The following is a 22,017-nucleotide window of genomic DNA, read 5'->3' on the forward strand; positions in this document are numbered from 1 at the left end:
TGATTGAATATGACCCCTTATATCATCTTACCAGTCATGTCTGCGACAACATTTTAAATACACTCATAGTCCCAATTCTCCACCCTTCTCCCAAAGTGTGCACTGCCACACTTTCTGGCATGGATTTAACAATAGTGGAACCCCCCTCCAGCCTGTCCCCATATAATAGACACTTCTTGATGGCTTCTTGGGTTTTGTAGATCTGAAAAGACTATAGCCTGAGAATCCACCCCACCTACCCAAGGCTATGATAGTTTGAGAAAGACGTGTTCATCTCTGGCTTGGCTACTGATTTTTGCCATTTTTTCTGCATTTAGACTAACTTCTTTAAAAGGATAATGAATGTGCAAATAGCAGGTTTTCACTGTGGTGTTGTATTAACGGGGCAAAGAAAGACACTTTTATAGAAGATTTCAATTTTTTAAAATGTTATTTTGTTATTGATGTGTCCGGCTAATTGTTCAATCATACATTACATCATAGATAAACATGTATGTGGCCAATAAAATTTGACTTGATCTGCCATCCTCTTATCCCTTAGCCTAAACATTTGACAATCCATTGGAATTTATTCCAAACATGAGAGATTCAACATCAAATAAACAAACACAGAGATAAAACAGAAACAACTGATTGCAAAATCAATGCATTTTTATTTTGTTATTTTGTTTTTAAATTGAAACATTGTGGTGGCGTCATTACTGCTATGGCCTCTAAAAGAAGACTTTGAATAACCAAAGTGCTAGAATAGTTACATTTCAATGGCTTCACTCTGTTAGTAAGAATTGTACATCGAAAAATTAGCTCAGGTGAAAACACATATCAAACAAAATTGATCAAATTAGCCTCTACCCCCTGATTGACATGTAGGATGGGAGATATGATACAATACCCTAAATGACTTCACTTGTCTAAAAATAAAATCCTTTACTTGGTTGTTATGTCCACAGCATAAACATCATCACACTAAGTCTGAGCCTTCACACCAGAATAACACCACACTTTAACTACATGGGCCTCTAGTTAAACCAATACAAAGAGAAGATCTAATGCAAAGTAATCGCCAATGAGCTATCAAATGAATGCTAGTTAGACACCGCATACAGATTCTCAAGCCAAGAAAGATCACACAATTCATTTGATGCTTAAATAATCGTTTGACCATCCAGTGTTTTTGTCATACATATTCTATTAAGAGCTACAATCAAATCATGTCTTATGCCTTTATGTGAGTAGATTAAATTTAAGGAAGTACTTCACCATAGCCCAAAAGGAAATGACACCTTTTCTTTAAAACCACAGCAGCCTTCATAAAACCAAATGACACACCGCTAAAATGATTACAGTCTTACAGCGTACAGAGACCTCTACACCTTATAGCCAATACACACAATACAGTTATAGTTTTACGGCGAGCCAGTCTACTAGCATATACATTCAGATAACTTCTTTCTCATAGCATTTATGCTAATGCCAGCAGAAGCTGCCGTTCAGTTTTACATAGACAAACGGTAGACTACATTAAACCCTCAAGAAGCTATAGAACAAATGTTCTCCATACTGTTCCTAGTCCCCGACACAATAAATGCTTTTATGGTATTTTTTTTCCATTTCAAATATAAAACGGGTGACAAATGTAAGGACTATATGTGTACACAGATAAAGGGTTTTAATTCTCATTTTAATACAGTGTTTGCAAACTTGTAAAAATTGTACTTAAAATAATGTGAACGGCATGCATGAAAATATGAGTACTCTGCTTTTGCAGAATTAGATACATCCCCTTTTTAGGAATCACTTAAATTTGCAGAAGATTTTCTGGAAATGTCCTCTGTTAAAATCTAACCAGCTTTTTTCATATACAAACATTATACCTGCTATAATAATGAATTATACAAGAACGTGTGAAGTTACACTCAAATCTTCCTTAAAAGTGGAACCATTTTGATAATAATGTTGAAAGCACTTGTAAAGTTCTCTCCTGTGCATTATCATCCTGTAACTCATCATTTTTTTTATTGTACACATTGTAATTTATATACAGGAAAAAGCTGTGTATTATTTTTAGTTTTAAAAAGGAAAACAAACCCCACAGCAATTTACAACCTGACATTTATGGGTCCGAGAAAAAACTATAAGGCGAGTGTTGGATCAGAAGTGTTCCTCTAGTTTTTGTGTAATTTTGTTGATTTTCTTTCTCCTACTACTAGAATTGAGCTTTTGTGCCATCTTTGGTCACAGGTGTAAGTTCAGTTGCACCTGTAGTTTTTCTGTGATGGAGTCCTTTTTGTTGTCACCACAATACTCCTCAAAAGCTCTCACGACGCCAATGGCACGTTACGAGTCACAAACAGGAAGCAGAATTCTCCTGGTCCATAGACCACAGGAAGTGAGAGCCATACAATTAGAATTCAGATTCCATGGTAGGAACCTTCCAGGTCCCTCATTTGACAGGGAGGGAGATTTTCATGCTCATATTGAAATCAGACCGATCAAGTCCTGGCTGAAATTTCTTGAGTTTTTCAGTTTGTAACTTTCTGCCCTGGAAACAGATGAGAAGAATTCCTGCACACCTGAAAATTAAGAAAATATTACAATATATCAGATATTGACAGCATTTTGGGCAGCTGTTTGAAAGAAGGTAGCCATTATAGAGGACATAGCCCATGCATTCACTAATGCTTACGAGTCCCTTAGTTTACTGACTTTTACAAGTTCCATTTTGCAAGCCACCCACAAATCTACGGGAGCAATCACTCGACGATGCTAGAGAGCATCAAGAGGTATGTGGGCTACAATTGTCATGGTCACCCTGGTTGTCATGGAAATCATCAGTTGAGCCACAGTTCATTAGAGTGCCACTACTCTTTTTACTCAGGTTTGCTTAAACTGAATAATTCACTGATGCATATAGTTAACAACACCTTACAGGGATTAACAGTAACCAATCAGATAGCCACCTCTCTTTGTAATGTAATTCCTACAGAATGGGCTGTCTATGAGCTGGCCTGTGGGGGGGTTTAATGGACAAAGAGAGAGTTAGAGAGAGTATCTGTGTGACAATAGGTGTGTTTTGAACATCATCCATGTTCCCTTTGTGACTAGTCACCCACACACACAGCTGACAGGACAAAACGCAGCCAGAATCAAAACAGACAAGAGTCAGACTTTCAGTTGGAAACATGAAGGTCAGTTCGCGTGTGTGTACTGTTTGGAGTAGAATGAAGTACATTAATCAGAGCAGGAATGTAGATTGGAAAACAGAACAAGTATAGTGAAATGGAGCAAAGCTGTACCAGGTTTAGACATGTACATGGAATGGATCTGGAAATATTGAGCACTACCACTGAACAGTGTGGGGTATAAAACTGATGATTTTATTAGAGAAGTGGGGGGAGTAAAGTACCTGGTGGAGCACAGCTACCCCTACGATTGAAGCTTCCTTTCTCCCGACCTGCTTTTAGCTCCATCTCCTTGCTGAAACACACATACACATACGAGTGAGGCAAAGCCAATCTCAGAACCCTATCCTTACAAACAGCAACCTGAAACAGCAACCCGAGTGCAGCTCGACTAGAGGTGAGATGTTGTAACAATAGCAACCTGAAACCATCAACCTGAAAGCAGTAAACCCCACCACAGAAGCAAATGTTAGCATTACACACAGTTAGCAGGATACCATGAAGTGAAAGCACACAACATACTAGAGGCAAATTCCTGGAAATAAAATAATAGCCCAGAGGAGTTATATCACCAGAAACATGAAAAAATAAAGTGTCGAGGCAGTGTGCACCTGGTTCATGTCAGAACAATCAGTTCTCCAATTCAATGTGGGCCACAAACAATAGCGCAAGTTAACATAATTTATCTTGCCCTGAAGGCAGCTCTACAGAGTGGTCACTAGCTGGCACAGCCACAAAGTCATACAATCTGATTTTAAACCTTACACTAACCACACTGCTAACCCTAATGCTTAACCATAACCTTAAATTAAGACCAAAAAGCTAATTTTATCCCCATACATTTTTACAATATAGCCAATTTGGACTTCGCAGCTGGCTTATCTACAGGGAAGTTTCTCAGTTCTGCCTCCAGCACAAGACTCATGACAATAAATGTCAACCTGCAACAATAGCTGGGGCAACATCCTAGTCACTGAGCACCCATTAAATTCGCACACACACACGCACAAAGACACACAAACACACAGACACTCAAAACAGACATACACCCACTGGTAGCATTGGCCGCAGCACTCCACATCAGATCACAGCACCCCATACTGAGTTAAGGTCCAAAGGTTCTGACCCGCCTGTTTTCTGTTCAGGCTCAGAACCCTAGAACCACCCCTGGGGCAACTCTCTATGCAGCCTATTCCATCGTCATGCCAACCTCTAACTCCTCCTCCAGTAAGAAAGGGCAGGGCCAGGGTTCTCCTCGGCCCCAACTCCCCCTGTCCCCGCCCTGGTCGTCAGGCGTGGGCGTGGACACCCGGCGGATGACCTTTCTGATGACCTGGGAAATGGGGGGAGATAATGATCATGGTCAAGAAGGAGAGAGTATGACCGAGGGTTTAGGTCATTTTGGGAGGAGAGTTTAGAGGAGGTGGGTATGATAATTCAGAGGTGTGTTCTTAGGAAGACGGGTGAATCAGAGTGAAGGCAGATAGTTACTTTTCTAGTGATGATGTTACCGTCTTCATCAGTAAACTGTTCTTCTGTCACTGATTCGGCCGGAATATTCTTTGCCTGTTCTCCCTGTAAGTGTTCATGGTTAGGACTACAATCAGAACTGGTCCAAATTCACCTCAGCCAGTGTAACAGCAAACCAATAACACACTTTACATCACCAGCACCATCAAACTGCAAGCAAACCTCTAGAGAAGAGAGAATATCTTTGAATTCCCCAAGAGTTGTTGAGTCAAGCAAAATCAAAATCAAAGTGAAGTGTCCCTTTAAATGGCATCACAGAGGCAACAGTGAGACACAGAATGTTCCTTGATTTAAAGTCAAGCCATGAAAGCAGGTTACCAGGCCAGGACACACTAACACGCTCACCATTCAAACACTGTACACACACTGTTTGCAAACACACATTTCAGGCGTTTCCTTTTTCTCCCACCGCTTGCTGTCAGTGAAGAGAGCCACACCAGTCCACTGCACACCAGGAGGCAGAGTTAAATGAACTGTCTACCGCCAACCCAAACCAAACTTCACCCAGTCTCAGCAGGGTACCTTGAGAATGACCCGGCGCCGAAACACCCTGGTGGTGACAGTCCGCTCCTCGTCAGAGCCGGACTCACTAAAACGCTGCTGATGAATGCAGTTAAGTAACATTACAGATATTGAAAAGGGGATGGAAACACAAAATGCGTAGGTGGTAGAGAATCTTTTTTGCTTCACACAATCCCAAGGATCTTTCTTCTAACACCTACAAAAATAAACAATGGCACATCTGGAAAAATTGGTGCAGTTAAATTTACTGTTGATTTGAATATATAGACATCCACTTCATGTGTCACTGTAAAAAGGGAACAGTGATGCACCTGATGAGCAGTATTCACTGTCGTAGACACACATTCTAAAAAAAACATTTACAGTACACTATCTTGCATAGTCTTTGCAATTACCTGGACTTTCCTCTCAGATACAAGCGTGCCTTCTTCCTTCCCACGTCCAGTTCTTCCGTTGGCTGAGTCCTGCGATACAGGAAGTGACCCGTCCTGAGGTGGTAGCTCCGTGTTATCGCCATTGTGCCTAGACCTCGCTAGCTCTCCTCTAGAGGAAGAGGTGATGGAGTCACTGGAGTTCTCCTGGCTGTGGGGAGAGATTAGGAAAAAGGGTCAATTTGAGACTGAGATTAAATCTCAGATGAATGGTTTAGGATTATGATTGAGATCAACATTGATTAAGATAAAGAGTTAGATTGAGAATAGGATGGGATTCGTATCAAATTGAATGAATAAATTGTGACGAAGGCAGAAAGACTAAGGTGAAGATATGAAATCCCAGTTGTAGATATACATGAAAGTGTATTTATCCTTAATCCATAACTGTGATGGAATAATTTAGTTTTGTGTACCTATTTTCCTGGCGGTCTAGCAGGTCTGAGCTCACACTGCGGCCGGGTGTGGGGGGCTCCACGTTGACGCTGGATGTGTCACTGTGCCAACCTGGAAGTGAACACACGTCTTTTTCTGCCTGTTGCACCTGACTAAGAATCTCCTGAACCCTGGCCTCCGTCATTTCCTCGTCCTCCTCCTCTGAGCCTTCCTCCAAATGAATATCCTCCAACAGCGACTTTAACTTATCTTCTGTCTTCTCGTCTTCGTCTCCATCCTCTTCCTCGGTGGAACCAGACACACCCTGCTCCCCCAATGCCTCAGCCCAGGCCTGGGGGGAGAGATATGCAGCCCCTTCTTCCACCACCTCAGCCCCATTCTCTACTGCCTTACCCCCCTCCACCCCCACCTTACCCCCCTCCACCCTCAAGTTACCCCCTCCACCCTCACCTTAGTCCCCTCTTCCGCTAACTTAGCCCCGATCTTTGCTTCTACCACTTTATCCCCCTCTTCTGCCATCTCACCCACCTCTACCCCTTCCTCACCACCTCCCTTTACGACGTCCTCAGCCTCCCCCTCAGCCTCCACCGCTGATGCCCCTGTCTGTCTGCTGTCCTCCTGCTGTTGGAGGCTTATGTCCACTTTCTTTTTCTCTTCTTCCACCTGTACCATCAGCACCTGGTCACCTTCAGCCATTCCTGTGTTGGTGGCAGCGGTGGGATCTAAGTGAAGGGTGTGAATGGACAGGGACAGCTCCCAGGGCCTAAGGTGGGTTCTAGTGGAGGTGTCAGGCTCCACACTAGGCTCCATGTGGCCAGTCCAGGGCTCAGACTGGGTGAGGATGAGGGTAGGGGGGTGTGGGTGGAGCTGGACAGGGGTGGGGTCGATGGTGAGGGTAGGGGGTTCAGAGTGGAGCTCCGTGAAGGGAGGGTCAGAGTGCAGTTGGACTGGGGACTGCAGCTCCGCTAGGATGCTGTGATAATCTGTTGGGAGATGATATAAGCACATGGAAGCACTTGACACAAGAAATCCCACATAAAACACACACCACATGGACTGAGTGACATGGACAAATGCACAGAGACAGATAATAGAGCATGCCACGAAAAACACCCACTAATTGTGGTGACACTCAGAGGGGACACTGGTGTCACAATCACCAGCACTTTTGATTCACTTGAGAGCTATCTTAGAGAAACTCAAGGTAAAACTGTGATAAAACAATATATATTTATTTAAAAGGATCAATAGTTATGTCCGTGGCAGCTTTGAACAGTTTTATGACAAGTTTCTTCTGTTAAAGGGATGAATTCATATGCAGCCTTTGAGATGAGATAAGAAAACATAAATCAATTATATACACAACCGTTCAAAAGTTAGAAATGTCCTTGTTTTTGAAAGAAAAGCAATTTTTTTGTTCACTAAAAATCATCAAATTGATCAGAAATACAGTGTAGACATTGTTAATGTGGTAAATAACTATTTTTTATGGAATATCTACATGTGTTCCATTGGCACGTTGTGTTAGCTAATCCAAGTTTGTCATTTTAAAAGGCTAATTGATCATTAGAAAACCCTTTTGCAATTATGTTAGCACAGATTAAAACTGTTGTGCTTATTAAAGAAGAAATAAAACTGGCCTTCTGTAGACTAGTTGAGTATCTGGAGTATCAGCATTTGTGGGTTCGATGACAGGCTCAAAATGCCCAGAAACAAATAATGGGCCTCTGTACGTCTATGTAGATATTCCATAACAAATCAGCCGTTTCCAGCGACAATTTACATTAACAATGTCTACACTGTATTTCTGATCAATTTGATGTTATTTTAATGGACAAAAAATGTTATTTTCTTTCAAAAACAAGGAAATTTCTAAGTGACCCCAAACGTTTGAATGGTAGTGTATGTGAGGCATGCCAGGAATATGATTTTGCATATGTGCGATGAGTGGGTTTTATTAGTTAAGATTTGAGTGCGTGTTCAGTCATGCTCACACATAAAAGAAGAGAGGAGAGGGTGAGGGGGCCTAGATTCATATTTCCAGGATAGAGGTGTCGATGCCAACCCAAGGGAGAGGAGAAGAAGGTACGGGAGACACACAGGGACACTGACACACAGGAAAGGGGGACTGGGAATGGATGGGAGGAAGGGCCAGGAGAGACCCTGCAGCTGATTTTAGGGGGAGGACGGCAAAGGAGATGGGGTGGGACGAAGGGGGAAATTGGGACTGGCATGGGGTCATATCAGGAGACAGCTGGGGGGTGGGAGTAGAGGAGAGGGCTGTGGCGTCCCCAGTAGGTTTAAGACTTGGTGACTGAGCAGGAGGTGAGGGAATTAGCTGGGGTATAGGAGTAGAGGACAGGTGTGTGGGTTGACTGGGGTCCCCAGTGGGTTGAAGACTGGGGGTCGAGAAGGAGACACGGAAGAGGAGAGGTTGCTGGATCAGGCGGTGGGGACGGGGATAAAGGTCTGCTGAGGTCTCTGGTCCATAAAGGTCTCTGGACTATGAGTAAGACAGAGGACCATTAACTTGGGGATCGGCTGGGAGATAATGGACGATGTGGGGGTGAGGACTTAGTAAGGGAGTGGGGTGTGGAGGTCTGCAAAACCAAGGGGGAATCAGGGTTGAGGGAATGATTCTCAATTTCTCAATCGAGGGAGAAACTGGGAATGAAGAGGTGGAGGAGCTCTCAGGAACAAGAAAACATGCTACAGGTGAGGAAAGACGATTAAAGAGAAACAAAGACATACAAAAAAAATCTAACAAAAACGTGTTAGCAACACGAGACAATTATGAATGAAAGGACAGAGGTGATTTTGAGAGATTAGGAAACAGGGAAGGAAAAGGGATTGGGAAGAGCAGAGATGACAGCACAAGACTCTTAATAAGCGCTTAAGAGCTGTTATAAGCTGCCCTGGAGGTTGGGCTGTGGCGATGGACGAGAGCATGAGGGGAGGAAGGTAGTCTGGTTTCACAGAGGAGGAAGCTCTGTCATTCTATCCAGGGACGGCTCAGAGGAACTGGAGAGGAGACTAGAGAACTAAACAGATCTAGAGGTATTGATGAATTCAGACGGTTGAGTCTATGGCTACTCCATGCATTAGGGAACAAAGGTGTTTATACAGTAGTGTCCTGTTAAAGGTACAAGGTAATCAGGTAAAAGCAGTGTCTTACAGAATGCACCTGGTTAGCATCATGGATTGTTTTAGTGTTTGCCATCAATTCATCTTTCAAAATCCTTCATGCACAAATGCAAATGCGTTTTTACAGGGCTTAAATAAAATCAAAGTGGTGATTGGGTCATGGCAATTAAGACCTCTTTAGAAACGTTTTGGGTTTGACATGCTGCCTTCATCATCAGGGTTGATGTCAATTTAATAGTAACCCAGTCATTTCATAACGTGAATTATAATCAATTTCCTGAATTGACTAGGTTAAAAGTGAACCCATGGTACTCTGCATGCTAACATTTCCTCACACTCATTTGAGTGCATGTCAGAAAATGGGTATACTCAAGCTGGAAATAAAGCCATAAAACGAAGGGTCATACATCACCCTACTGTAGTCTCTGTAGGCAAATTGCATTCAATAGTATAGCCAGGCAATTTGTTCTTATTTTTGCTACAGTTCTAATGCAAAAACAAAAGAGTGGCAGCAGAGGTAAGAGGTCAGCTAGATGGAGCTAAACTTTACCATCAGCCTGATCCAGGTAAACAGCGTTATCATCGGCAAAACTTCTCGTGCCTGAAATGTTACCATAGTCAAATATCGGCCCCTCCAGTAAAGTCACAATATCCATCCGATTGACTTTGGTCAGCACTCCAGTTAAGGCATCCGCTGTAAGAAAAACAGACAACCCGAAAGTCAGTCAAACAAAGACAAGACACTATTGTACAATACGGCAGTTGTTTGTACAATACGCGCGAGGTAATCAATATAAATAGTTTACTATCACACTGCAGTGTGTGAAGACGGAAAGAGGATTGCCGTTGTCCACTTCTCTTGTACCAGGAAAATAGGTAAAATGTCCTTTTCCTGTACTGAACATAATGTACTTAGTAGTTCTAAAAGAATGTTGGAGCATGACAAGGATAGGTGACTTCATATGCAGCTGTTGGAATCTTAATAAACACAGAGGCCATTCTGCTTCTACACACAGTACCAGTAAAAAGTTTGGACACACCTACTCCTTCAACTGTTTTTCAGAATTTTTACTATTTTCTACATCGTAGAATAATAGTGAAGACATGAAAACTATGAAATAACACATATGGAATCATGTAGTAACAAAAAAAGTGTTAAACGGATCAAAATATATTTTATATTTGAGATGCAAAGAGAAACGACAGCATCATTACTTTAAAACATGGTCAGTCAATCTGGAAAATCTCAAGAACTTTTCAAGCTTCTTCAAGTGCAGTTGCAAAAACCATCTAGCGCTATAATGAAACTGGCTCTCATGAGGACCGCCACAGGAAAGGAAGACCCAGAGTTACCTCTGCTGCAGAGGATAAGTTCGTTAGAGTTATCTGCACCTCAGATTTCGGCCCAAATAAATGCTTCAGAGTTCAAGTAACAGACATCTCAACATCAATTGTTCAGAGGAGACTGTGTGAATCAGGTCTTCATGGTCGAATTTCTGCAAAGAAACCACTACTAAAGGACACCAATAATAAGAAGAGACTTGCTTGGGCCAAGAAACACGAGCAATGGACATTAGATCTGTGAAAATCTGTCCTTCTGTCAGATGAGATTTTTGGTTCCAATCGGCATGTCTTTGTGAGAGTAGGTGAAGGGATGATCTCCGCATGTGTGGTTCCCACCGTGAACCATGGAGGAGCAGGTGTGATGGTGTTGGTGATTTATTTATAATTCAAGGCACACTGAACTAGCATGGCTACCACAGCATTCTACAGTGATACGCCATCCCATCTGATGTGCCCTTACTGGGACTATCATTTGTTTTTCAACAGGACAATGACCCAACATACCTACAGACTGTGGCTATTTGACCAAGAAGGAGAGTGATGGAGTGCTGCATCAGATGACCTGGCCTCCACAATCACCCAACCTCAACCCAATTGAGATGGTTTGGGATGAGTTGGACCACAGAGCGAAGGAAAAGCAGTCAACAAGTGCTTAGCATATGTGGGAACTCCTTCAAGACTGTTGGAAAAGCATTCCTCATGAGGCTGGTTGAGAAAATGCCAAGAGAGTGACAGGCTTTCATCAAGGCAAACGGTGGCTACTTTAAAGAATCTAAAATATATTTGACTTGTTTAACACTTTTTTGGTTACTATATGATTATATATGTGTTATTTCATAGTTTGGATGTATTCACTATTATTCTACAATGTAGAAAATAATACAAATGAAAAATAACCCTTGAATGAGAAGGTGTGTCCAAACGTTTGACTGGTACTGTAAGTCACCTTCACAGATACAAATTAAGCTAGAGAGAGAGAGTTCAGAAGGAGAGTAGGATGAAACCGGGTTGTGAAGCTCTGTGGTACACAATCATACAAGTGCAATAGAGTGAGACGTGATATAATAACTGTTAATAGAAAGCCACAGGGGGTATAAATACTTTTGGGAGAAAGAGGGACACTCACTCGTTGCGTTTTTACCATCCCGGCTGACCCATTTCTTTAGCAGCATGAAGCTCTGCGCTGTCAGGGAGTTGGGGTTCTCCACTCGGATGTGGTTGATCTCGTCGACAGAAAAGTCCATTTCCCGAGCTAGCTCTGCAAACACATCAAAAAGCACATTACATCACATCAGTTCAAGACATCCATTTCTATATCATACAGGCTTACTTTTCTCTGATGTAGCTCTTGCTGCTAATGATTCTCTGATCCACCTCTAGGCAGACAACACCATTCTGTATACATCTGGCCCTTCTTTGCACACTGTGCTAACAAACCTCCAAACGAGCTTCAACGCCATACAACACTCCTTCCGTGGCCTCCAACTGCTTTTAAATGCTAGTAAAACTAAGTGCATGCTCTTCAACCGATTGCTGCCCGCACCCTCCCGCGCGACTAGCATCACTACTCTGGACGCTTCTGACTTAGAATATGTGGACAACTACAAATACCTAGGTGTCTGGTTAGACTGTAAACTCTCCTTCCAGACACACATTAAGCATCTCCAATCCAAAATTAAATCTAGAATCGGCTTCCTATTTCGCAACAAAGCCTCCTTCACTCATACCTCCAAACATAACCTTGTGAAACTGACTATCCTACCGATCCTTGACTTCAGCGATGTCATTTACAAAATAGCCCCAACACTCTACTCAGCAAACTGGATGTAGTCTGTCACAGTGCCATCCGTTTTATCACCAAAGCCCCATATACTATCCACCATTGTGACCTCTGCTCTCGTTGGCTGGGCCTCACTACATATCCGTCGCCAAACCCACTGGCTACAGGTCATCTATAAGCCTTTGCTACGTAAAGCTCCGCCTTATCTCAGCTCACTGGTCACCGTAACAACACCCACCCATAGCACGCACTCCAGCAGGTATATTTCACTGGTCATCCCCAAAGCCAACACTTCATTTGGCCGCCTTTCCTTCCAGTTCTCTGCAGCCAATGACTGGAACAAATTGCAAAAATCTCTGAAGCTGGAGTCTTATATCTCCCTCTCTAACTTTAAACATCAGCTGTCAGAGCAGCTGACTGATCAATGTACCTTTACACAGCCAATCTGTAAATAACACACCCGACTACCTCATCCCCATATTATTACTTACACTCTTGCACCCTAGTATCTCTACTTGCACATCATCATCTGCACATATATCACTCCAGTATTAATGCTAAATTGTAATTATTTTTGCCTCTATGGCCTATTTATTGCCTACCTCCCTACTCTCCTACATTTGCACACACTGTACATAGATCTTTCTATTTTTCTTTTGTGTTATTGACTGTATGGTTATTTATGTGTAACTCTGTGTTGTTGTTTTTGTCACACTGCTTTGCTTTATCTTGGCCAGGTCGCAGTTGTAAATGAGAACTTGTTCTCAACTGGCCTACCTGGTTAAATAAAGGTGAAAAAAATAAAGAATAAATAAACACTAGTATGCAGAGCTGCAGTGCAGGAAGTGTCACTCTGAAGAGGGCACTGTTTCCTTACAATAATACCGTGTTGGTTTCTTGAGAGAGGGGAAAGCAGGAGGATAGAGGGCCAGATGGCACTAAGACCATGGAGCACCATTTTCTTACCAGTCCAGCTAAGTCCCAGGTGGTCTGCCACGATGGCCATCCGCAGGTCTGTTCGCTCACAGGGACTCTGAGGACCTGAAGGGCAGAGAACATCTATTAATCAACACTGTTCAGTATCTTTTCTACTGACTGAAATTGGAGTACAGAGGACTCATTCCTTTTTTGGCCAAGCGTGGAATTTTCCAAATTCATACGGAGTGTCATGCAGCCTCTCCTCTGGGTTTAATATAGACATGTTTAATCAACAGGTTTACTGTGAATGTGAATTGTATTACTCAATGGATTGGATAGGCTGACAACACTTCAGATTTGGTTTCCAGAATGGCAAGAAAAGGCAGACTAGACACAATATGACCGACTATAGTGTGTTATTTGGACACAGGTGCTCTGTGAATGTTTGTGAATATGTATCCTCAAAGCAGGCAGTAATTGTCATAAGAACTATACAAACAAAATAAAGTAAAAACATTGGTCAAAAGAGTCATGTACTCGTAGGAGCTCTAGTGGACTCACAGTTCTTAATGGGACTACACAGTACACATGCGGTCAACCTTTGTGTTTCTGCTAAGGCTAATTAGCTCAGTGACACAACTTGAACATGAAATAGAATAAACTAGAACTGCTGTTTTCAGTAGCCACCCTGCACAGACAGACAGATAGACAGACTCAGTAGCCGTCAACAGGAAACTGGCTGTGCCAGTGCACCAGTCACTACTCTGGCATGCTGAGGTATCTGACAACTAAGGGATTGGGGGGAGAAGGAGGAGAGTCTGACAAGGACAAGTACAGTACACAGTACATAGATGACGATGACAGAATGACGGCTACTATTTTAAGAGAATGAACACGCCACAGGCAATCAATCACAACGACTTCATGCAACTAAGGTTTTAACAAGTGTGAAAGTTTTACAAACTAGGCTTGATCTCCGCGACGGGGGGCGCCCGAGGCCCCGCAACCTGACTGCCCTCCTTCCCACCAGTCCGCCTACTCCTCCTGCTCCTCTCACTGCCGGAGGCCCTGTCGACCTTTGCCCTTATGGACAAGGTCCCGGCCTCAGCTCTCGAGCCTCTACCAGACCTCGACGAGTGGGAGGGCTGAGAGGGGGCCGACAGAGAGGTGTTCCTGGAGGTGCTGTCTTCCTCGGACTGTTCTCCCTGTGTCTTTTTCTCTTCATCTGACAGGCGGTCGGCCAGCTTTAGCGTCTCCCCGCTAATGCCCTTAAAGTACTCAATGGTGCGTTTACAAACCTCGCTGCCGTTTTCCCTACTCGTCTCACCTGCCGAGCTAACCTGAGATCTGTTTTTAATGGGGAACCTGGAGGGTAACTGTATGGTTACTCTCTCCCTGGTAGACTGAGCTGTTACCTGCACTGATATTGGGCAGCTGGTTGTGCTGCTCTTTTTAATATCTTTGATTGGGATTCTAGACCTGGGCTCTACTTTGGCAATGACAGGCTCTGCTCTTCTCCTGACCTCAGCCTTGACAACCTGTTTGGGTTTTTGCTTCCCTATTGCTGTGTCTTGTGTACGAAAAGACCACCCTGGCGCTTTGACAGGCAGCCTAGACTTTTGCTGCTTCGTCTCAGCTTCCTTGATGGCTTCACTTTCTCTTTGTTCAGCCTGAACACTGCTTTCTTCTACTCTCTCTACAGAGTCACTACAGAACAAAGCTTCAATCCTACTGGCTTTCTGAAGTGTGGGTTCAGAAGACGACTGCAAATTAAACACGACACTGCCACACTGTATATAGTTAGCCTGCACGCTTGAGGACTCAAGGTTATTGTTGTTATTGCAGTTCTCTGCAGGGTAATCCCTTCTTTCTAACAGCTTTTGGTCTGTGTATCCGCTAGACTGACTCTCCACTGACTGGTTTTCCAAGTTAATGTACTCTGCCATCTGACTTTCTGACCTCTCTGCCTTACATTCTTTGAGATCCCCAGAGTCTTTTTTCACTGTAATGGAGACGGCTATTCCCATCTTAATGGGGGTGCGTAATTTGGGGTCAACTTTAGAGGCCGTAATGGTGCATGAGGATGTGGTCTCGGCTACAGTGACACCAGAAGGAGAATCGCTACAGCCAGTGCCAGTCTGTGCAGGGCTGCACTTTGCTGATGTGCTGCTGTCTGTGGCAGTCTCTACCTTCACCCCTTCACCCCTCTCCCCTGTTTTTGACTGAGAGGTAACTACCCCCGGATTCTTACCCCCTCTCCCCTTGTCCCCTGATTTCCCATCAGAGGAATGCTCACCAATCTGGAAAAATTGAAGTCTCTCTTCAACAAAGTCCCGCTTGCTCATGTCAATTGCACCACTGCGCGTCATCTCAAACATCTTCCCCTCGTGGAAGGGGAAAGGGTTAGGCTCGCTAGTCGGTGTGCTCTCGTCAGTCGGGGTTCTAGCAGGGGTAGTGTCTGGAGTGGTGGCTTGCGACTTGTCATCCACAGACAAACCGAAAGGCTTGGGATCTTCTTCTTTCGCTTTGGCATCAAAAACTCCTTCACCCCCTTTGCTTGACCAGGGGTCAAAGTCTAAGCCTTTCGTGGCAACAGTTTTGAAGGTAGAGTTTAACTCCTCCTCAAGTTGATAGCCAAAGAAGTTATCTGCAAAGCCTTGTCTATCGCACTGTCTATCTGGATGTCTTCCCTCGAGAGTGTAGTCTTTTTCATCTCCAATGTTTTGATCTGAGTTTGCTTTCCCATTATCCCCTCCATCCTCACTTGGTGTTTTCTCCTCCTCTATGACTTCAAGCTTTGATTGACTAAAGGAACGATCACATGTCTTGCCATCATTGGACAGGCTGGATGTCTTAGGGTCTTGCTCACTCAACCCATCATCCTCATCTTGAAGGTCATAGCCATCGAGAGAGTCTATTTCAGTAGCATCTGTGTCATGAGAGAACTCAGTTGTGGCTATGGAGCAGTCTGTGATTGACTGGTCATTTTGCTCCAAGTCTTCCTCCTCTGCTTTAACAACGCCATTAGTACCTGACTCCTTGTTGTTTCCGTTCCTCTCAGGCTTTTTGGGTTTCAGACGCTTCTCTCCTTCCTCCTTCTCCTTCATCTTGAAGGTGTACTTTTTGTTGGGGATGGGATGGAAGATAGACTCATCATCGCTAGAGTTACTGTCATCTGCTCCAGGGGGAACTGGAGACGGAGGCTGAACCCTGATGATGGGCTCTGCAAGGAGGTGCTGATCATGCTCCTCTTGGAGGTTCACCTCCATCATCTCTGTCTCAGCCTCTGAGGAGGCACAAGACCCCCTCTTCTCAGGGTCAGAATGCTCTGCCTCTAAAGGCGGAGGTGGGGGAAACTCAATGTAAGCGACTCGTTTCTCTTTGGGTCGTTTCAATGTTTCCTGGTTTCTGTTGGAGGGCTCTGATGAGGCAGGCTTGGTTTTCTCTGGCAGAGACTCCCTGTAGATGAAGGTCTTTCCTTCGTCTTCCTCAGACTCCTCTGCTATTGGACTGGGCATGCCGGGCATATATCCAATCACGGAATCTGTCTTTCTGGAGGCAAGGCTCACCTCCTCGGAGCTTGGTGCCTCAGGAGTAACAGGACTCTTGCCAGAGCTGTCCATGAATGTTACTTGCTCTAGAGTGTCATCCTCTGGGCTGCCTTGAGGAGATGGGGGCTGTTTTTGTTTGACAGTATAAAATGCTCCCCGTGTCTCGTGTACTGTTCGGCTCTCGTGACTCACTATTTTTTGGTATGTTCCCAGCAGTCCAGATGTTTCTTTTTCATATTGCTTACCCACTTGGATGTTCACATAAACTGGCAATGGTTTGATGTCTTTGAAACCCTCAGTGACAACTACAGGGGTTATGTTTCCCAAGTATTCTACTTGGTCGCTATCTATACCATTACATACTACAGTTGACTGACTACTATCATAAGAATCTGAGGATTTTTCTACCGATGAGTCGTTTGTAGATTTGTTGGCTTCAGAGCTGCCATGCAACCGATTTCTAGCTAAAGTAGGTATTTGTGATCCTGCCCTTTCACACAGTTTAACAGAGGTATCTAACTTTAATGATGTGGATTGATCATTCTCTGAAAAACTACATGGCATTCTAACAGGAATTTGCGATTCCGAGTTTTTTTTTTGACTACCGGTACGTACATCACTATTTGGGTTTTCTTGAACCACAAGCTCTGTGTAAATAGTTTTCTTGGTTGTCTCTTCTTTACTGGTTATTCCATCTCTAAAGCCCTGCAGTTCTCTTTGTGAATTTCTGTCATTGCCATGCGCATCTTGAACTAAAGTGTGAGCTAGTTTTGACACTTGGGGTTTATAGTTTCCATTTCCATGACATTCCCAAGTTTTTAAGGACTTTTTTTCTTCCTGTTCATTTCCGTTTGTGTCGTGTTTAGGAGATGAGCATATATACCTATTAGCACTGGGGCTTGGTCTACTAGATCCTCTAACCTCACTTTCTAGAACTTTCCTGGTACTTCCTGGACTGTCTGGTGATTTGGGGATATTTGAGCCAGCAAAAACTTGAAACATAGGCAGTGTACTTTCCTGGAGTTTTCTTACTGGGGCATTTGATGTTTGTCCCCATTGTGGACCCTTTTCTTGCTTCTGAGCCTCTTGTTCAAATTTTAGCCTAACAGCGCTGACTTTGGAGGATGACATTTGAAATGGTTTAGAGGCGTCACCTGCATTGCCCTGTGAAGTGCCATCACCTGGTTTTCTATTGTCATCATTATACTGTAGCAGCACTCTCCTCTCTGGGCTGCTCGGTAAACTAGCACATTTTCTATCATTGGAGCCAAACCTGTCCCTGAAACGTTCTCTACATTCCTCACCACTGCTCCCATTCTTATAGGTTGATCTTTCAGGACTGCTGTGCGTAGAGCTAGGCCCAGATCGTGTTTCCCTAAAGTCTGACCTGCGGGACTTCTTCTCAGGGGATGAGAGCTCATCGTTCAGTTTCTCTGTCTTATCACGAAAAAACTGAGAGACTTCACTAAGTTTTTCCTCTGCTTCCTTAACAGTTCTGTCTACTCTGTCTTCATATATTAGCTTTTCTCTATTCTGGCTCTGTCTGTCATCAGTGACACGCATCCAAACAGAGTGCTTTGGGCTACCAGGTTCTGAGGAATACTGCAATAGTGTTAGTTTGTCAAAGTTATCATCTACATTGGCAATTTGACCTGATTTCTCAATGTTTGATGACCTCAAAATATATTCTTGCCTTGATCCACTAGACCGTTCCTGACTATAACTACTCCTATCTGGGGAGTGAAAATGAGACCTGTCCCTCAAATACTCCTCGGTGTCAGAGTGAGAAGAGTCTGGTTTCTCAGAGAGAAGCATTTTGTCTGCAAAGTTGTAGGACTCCCCTCTGAGTTCTGATGATTCATCATCATTATATTCCACTGACTGCTGGCTGAGAAGCTTCAGGGCTTTGTACGAGTCATCTGCCATGAGCTGGGCAGAGCTTGGACGACTGTCGTCTTCCTGTGACATGGGCGTGTTTACTCTGGAAGACTCAAGGTAACAGGGGAGCGATTCTTCAGGCTCCTCCTCTCCCTGTCGTGACAGGCCACTGTTCCCTTGGTAGAAGTACATCTCCTTCTCTGGGTCATTTTTTGTTTCCCGGATGATGACCTCAGTTGGTTCAGTTTTGTTGCCCTTTTCAATATGAACCTCGATTATTCTTTCAACTTTGGGCTTTAAGTTTATATCCCTCTGCGATGTGTCATCATTGCTGGCCCTGTGCTCAAACAGTCCAGCAAGTTCTCTGGAGGGATCCCTGCCGGACTGGAAAGCTTTCATGATATCATGCACTGACATTGATTCTTCCATCCTCTCAGATGTATTCTCTTTACTCTGGGGTTTGTGGTACACCATTCGTGTGGTAGTCGTGATGTGGGTCTCTTCCTTCACACGCATGCTCTTGCCCATTGAGTCATCGTCCGGGCTGATTTTCATCTGAAATGATTTAGTTTGGTCCACATTGGATGCATTCAGACCTTTGGGTTCTGCATCAGTGTATCGAACTGCCCTTGTATCCTCCATCATTGGTTGCTTGTTATCTTCAGGAGACTCATAACTCCTAATAACACGAACAACCTCAGTCCTTGTCTCAGTGATTACTGGTGGAATATCCTGGAAAAGTGCCTTGGGTCCCATGCCTTCCGCACTCTGTGGGGCAGAGGGTGTCCTTTCACTCCTCGTCTCAAAGCCACTGTCTGAGAGGGGACTCTTGTCCTGGTCATGTGAGATGTCATCTGGAGATTCTAACATGGCATCAGGCCCAAATAGCACATCTGCTAGTTTACAGAGCTCCTTTTCTGAGGCAGAGGACCGCATGTTTGCGGGTGGCATTTTCAGCTTGTGCTCAGGTTTAAGCATTCGTTTTTGTTTCTCCTCTCCTTCCCTTCTAACCTCATCGGATCTATGCTTTGCATCTGCAGTTTTTGAGATAGAGCCACTGCCAATGTCATTTGTCAAGTAGTCTACTACCTTCAATAGATTAAAATCTCTGTCTGGTATAGTCTTAGTTTTGATTTGTGGAACCACTGTCTCATATCTTGGTGGATAACTCCAGTTGCTTGGCTGGGGATCCACTGGTGCTTGTTTAGAGCACTGCGCCTCATCTGTTTTATTAATTTTAATAGCCATCTTGCTATCCTTGGTCAGTATCTCACTAACTTTGACCAGGTCCTGTTTAACTTTCTCTACAATTCTGCAAGGCTCCTCGTCCTCTATTTTAGCCTCTTTGGGAGAGTCAGACTGGAAACCTTTGGAGGCTGAACTTGGTTCTGTTTGCAAGATGTTAGACATCCGTATCAAGTCCTCTTTCATTTCTGCCACGTCCTTCAGTATCTCTTGGCTGGAGGACAGCGGGGATGAGGTGGTGGATTTCAGGGCAGTCGGGGGCATAAATAAGGAGGATTTGATAGGTGACAGAGTTCTGGCAAAGGAAGACTGGGCTGAGTTTGTCTCAGCAGGCACAGTTTTTCGAGAGGACGAGAGGGCAGCAGCTGGCGTTGACACTTCAGGGAGCTTTTTAAATTGGGGCTCTGGCAACACATTTATAACCGAATACACTGGGACCGTCATGGTGCCAGATGTGACAGTGGTGGTAGAGTTTGGTGGAGACCTTAGAGTGGCATATAGGGAACTAGAGGCTGAGGATCTTATGGATTGGTAAGATGATGATGCTGAGGAGGACATGGACTTCAGAGTGCCATATCCAGAAGCAGAGCAGGAATTGAAAGTCTTTTCAACCTCGTCAAAGGCTGCATTTACGCTTGTCGTTGCTGCATTGGTGGTTGCCTGTATCCTCTCCTGTAAGCTGCTGGAGAGTAGGGACGTGGGCGAGGAGGAGCGGTACTTTGTAGGGGATACTGTTCCATTGATCAGAGCTGCAGCACTAGGAGGAGTGTTGGCTTTAATTGGTGAGGAAAGGGAGGAAAATAGACTTAAGGGGTCTGCATTGGAACGGACAGAGGAGAGGCCAGGAACAGTTTTTATAGGAGAGGACGATGCTGTGGTGCCAGTGCCCACCATGACACCCTTGAATGGCAGAGTTGAACTGTACATGTTCAGTGAGGATTTGGGCGAAGCAGGTGGGCTCATGGCGATTGATGACCTCTCTAGCAGACACCCCACACCAGTGGTGATGGGAGAGGTTCTAGAAGACAATGCTGCCAGTCCCTTGATGGAAACGGGGTCTGGAACGCTCCTGACTGGCGATGACAGGAGACTGGGGGTGACCTGAACTGGGTACTGGGTCTGCTGAACTACAGTCTTAATTGGGGATGAAATTGTCCTGTACGACCTGATGGGGGATGCTACATCGCTGACTGACTTGATGGAATGAGCCGGTGAACCGCCTATGTTGGACTTGATGGGGGACGCCGAGGTGATGGACCACACGGACTTCAGTGGAGAGGCATTGGGCGTGTTGGACGATGAACTGGAGTGGGAACCGAACCCAGACTTGGCTTGGCCAGGGACGGAGACAGGAACAGCCGACCACGCCTGATAAGATCTCGTTGAAAAGACAGGTTTGTGAGTGTAGCCAGTAGGCTGTGTTCTCTGCGAGCTCCGATCAGTTGTTTCTTGAATAACCAAACCAAAGATTGAACATAAATTCAACAAAAAAGAATTGAAATAATAAAACAGAGAAACCAGAGAGAGAAAGTTGGCGTCAGTAGGCCAATATTAATCAAAGCAGTAAGAATAATACAATGGTGAATTTATGCAATGTCAAATACTATCTAAACAAAGGTTGGATGAAAAGTGATTGTTTGAGGTCAATGATCTGTCACAAATAGAAAAGATACAAGATAACACACGATGAAGCATATGAGGCAACGAAATGCTTGAGATAGCTAAAGTGGAGAAGAAAATATTAGAAATGTACCAAGACAACAACCATTCTAACCATGTGTGACTTTCAATGTGCTTTGTCCGTTTGCCTTTTTGCTACAGTGCCTTTTATTTGCTTGGTGCACTTCATGATCATATGTTTTCAATGCCAACAATGATCCCACAATCATTTTGGTAGATTATGGGTGCAATAACTGTCTCAAGGGTTCACTTATTGATTGGTTCACACAAAATGAAAGAGGTCCCGAACAATCGCAAAGCCCATAAGAGTGAGGTGTTCTTCAAAAGAATGAAAAAGATACAAGACAATAATTTAATTTGACACAAGGTTCAAAATATATTTCAAAAATAATAAATTAACATTTGGACGTTGCAAT

General features: G+C 44.0%; 1 protein-coding gene across 9 annotated transcripts in view; it reads right to left on the reverse strand.

The window, feature by feature from the left end:
- Window positions 1-633: 633 nt before the first annotated feature.
- Window positions 634-22,017, reverse strand: part of LOC135511092 (ankyrin-3-like) — a 125,028-nt gene continuing 103,644 nt past the window's right edge. For 6 of the 9 annotated variants that reach the window (XM_064932620.1, XM_064932622.1, XM_064932624.1 and 3 more), the window contains 4 exons: window positions 13,296-13,370; window positions 11,676-11,807; window positions 9,756-9,899; window positions 6,473-7,044 (listed from right to left, as the gene is read on the reverse strand). In XM_064932620.1, the coding sequence (XP_064788692.1) occupies window positions 6,488-7,044; window positions 9,756-9,899; window positions 11,676-11,807; window positions 13,296-13,370 (908 nt within the window). In that variant the 3' untranslated portion in view covers window positions 6,473-6,487. Of the gene's footprint in view, window positions 2,574-3,406; window positions 3,478-4,392; window positions 4,516-4,673; window positions 4,758-5,629; window positions 5,817-6,081; window positions 6,173-6,468; window positions 7,045-9,755; window positions 9,900-11,675; window positions 11,808-13,295; window positions 13,371-14,211; window positions 20,975-22,017 lie in introns of those variants that run through there. The other 3 variants (XM_064932619.1, XM_064932617.1, XM_064932618.1) reach the window with 3 other exon arrangements.

This window comes from Oncorhynchus masou, chromosome 23, assembly GCF_036934945.1.
Source record: "Oncorhynchus masou masou isolate Uvic2021 chromosome 23, UVic_Omas_1.1, whole genome shotgun sequence".
NCBI lineage: Eukaryota > Metazoa > Chordata > Actinopteri > Salmoniformes > Salmonidae > Oncorhynchus > Oncorhynchus masou.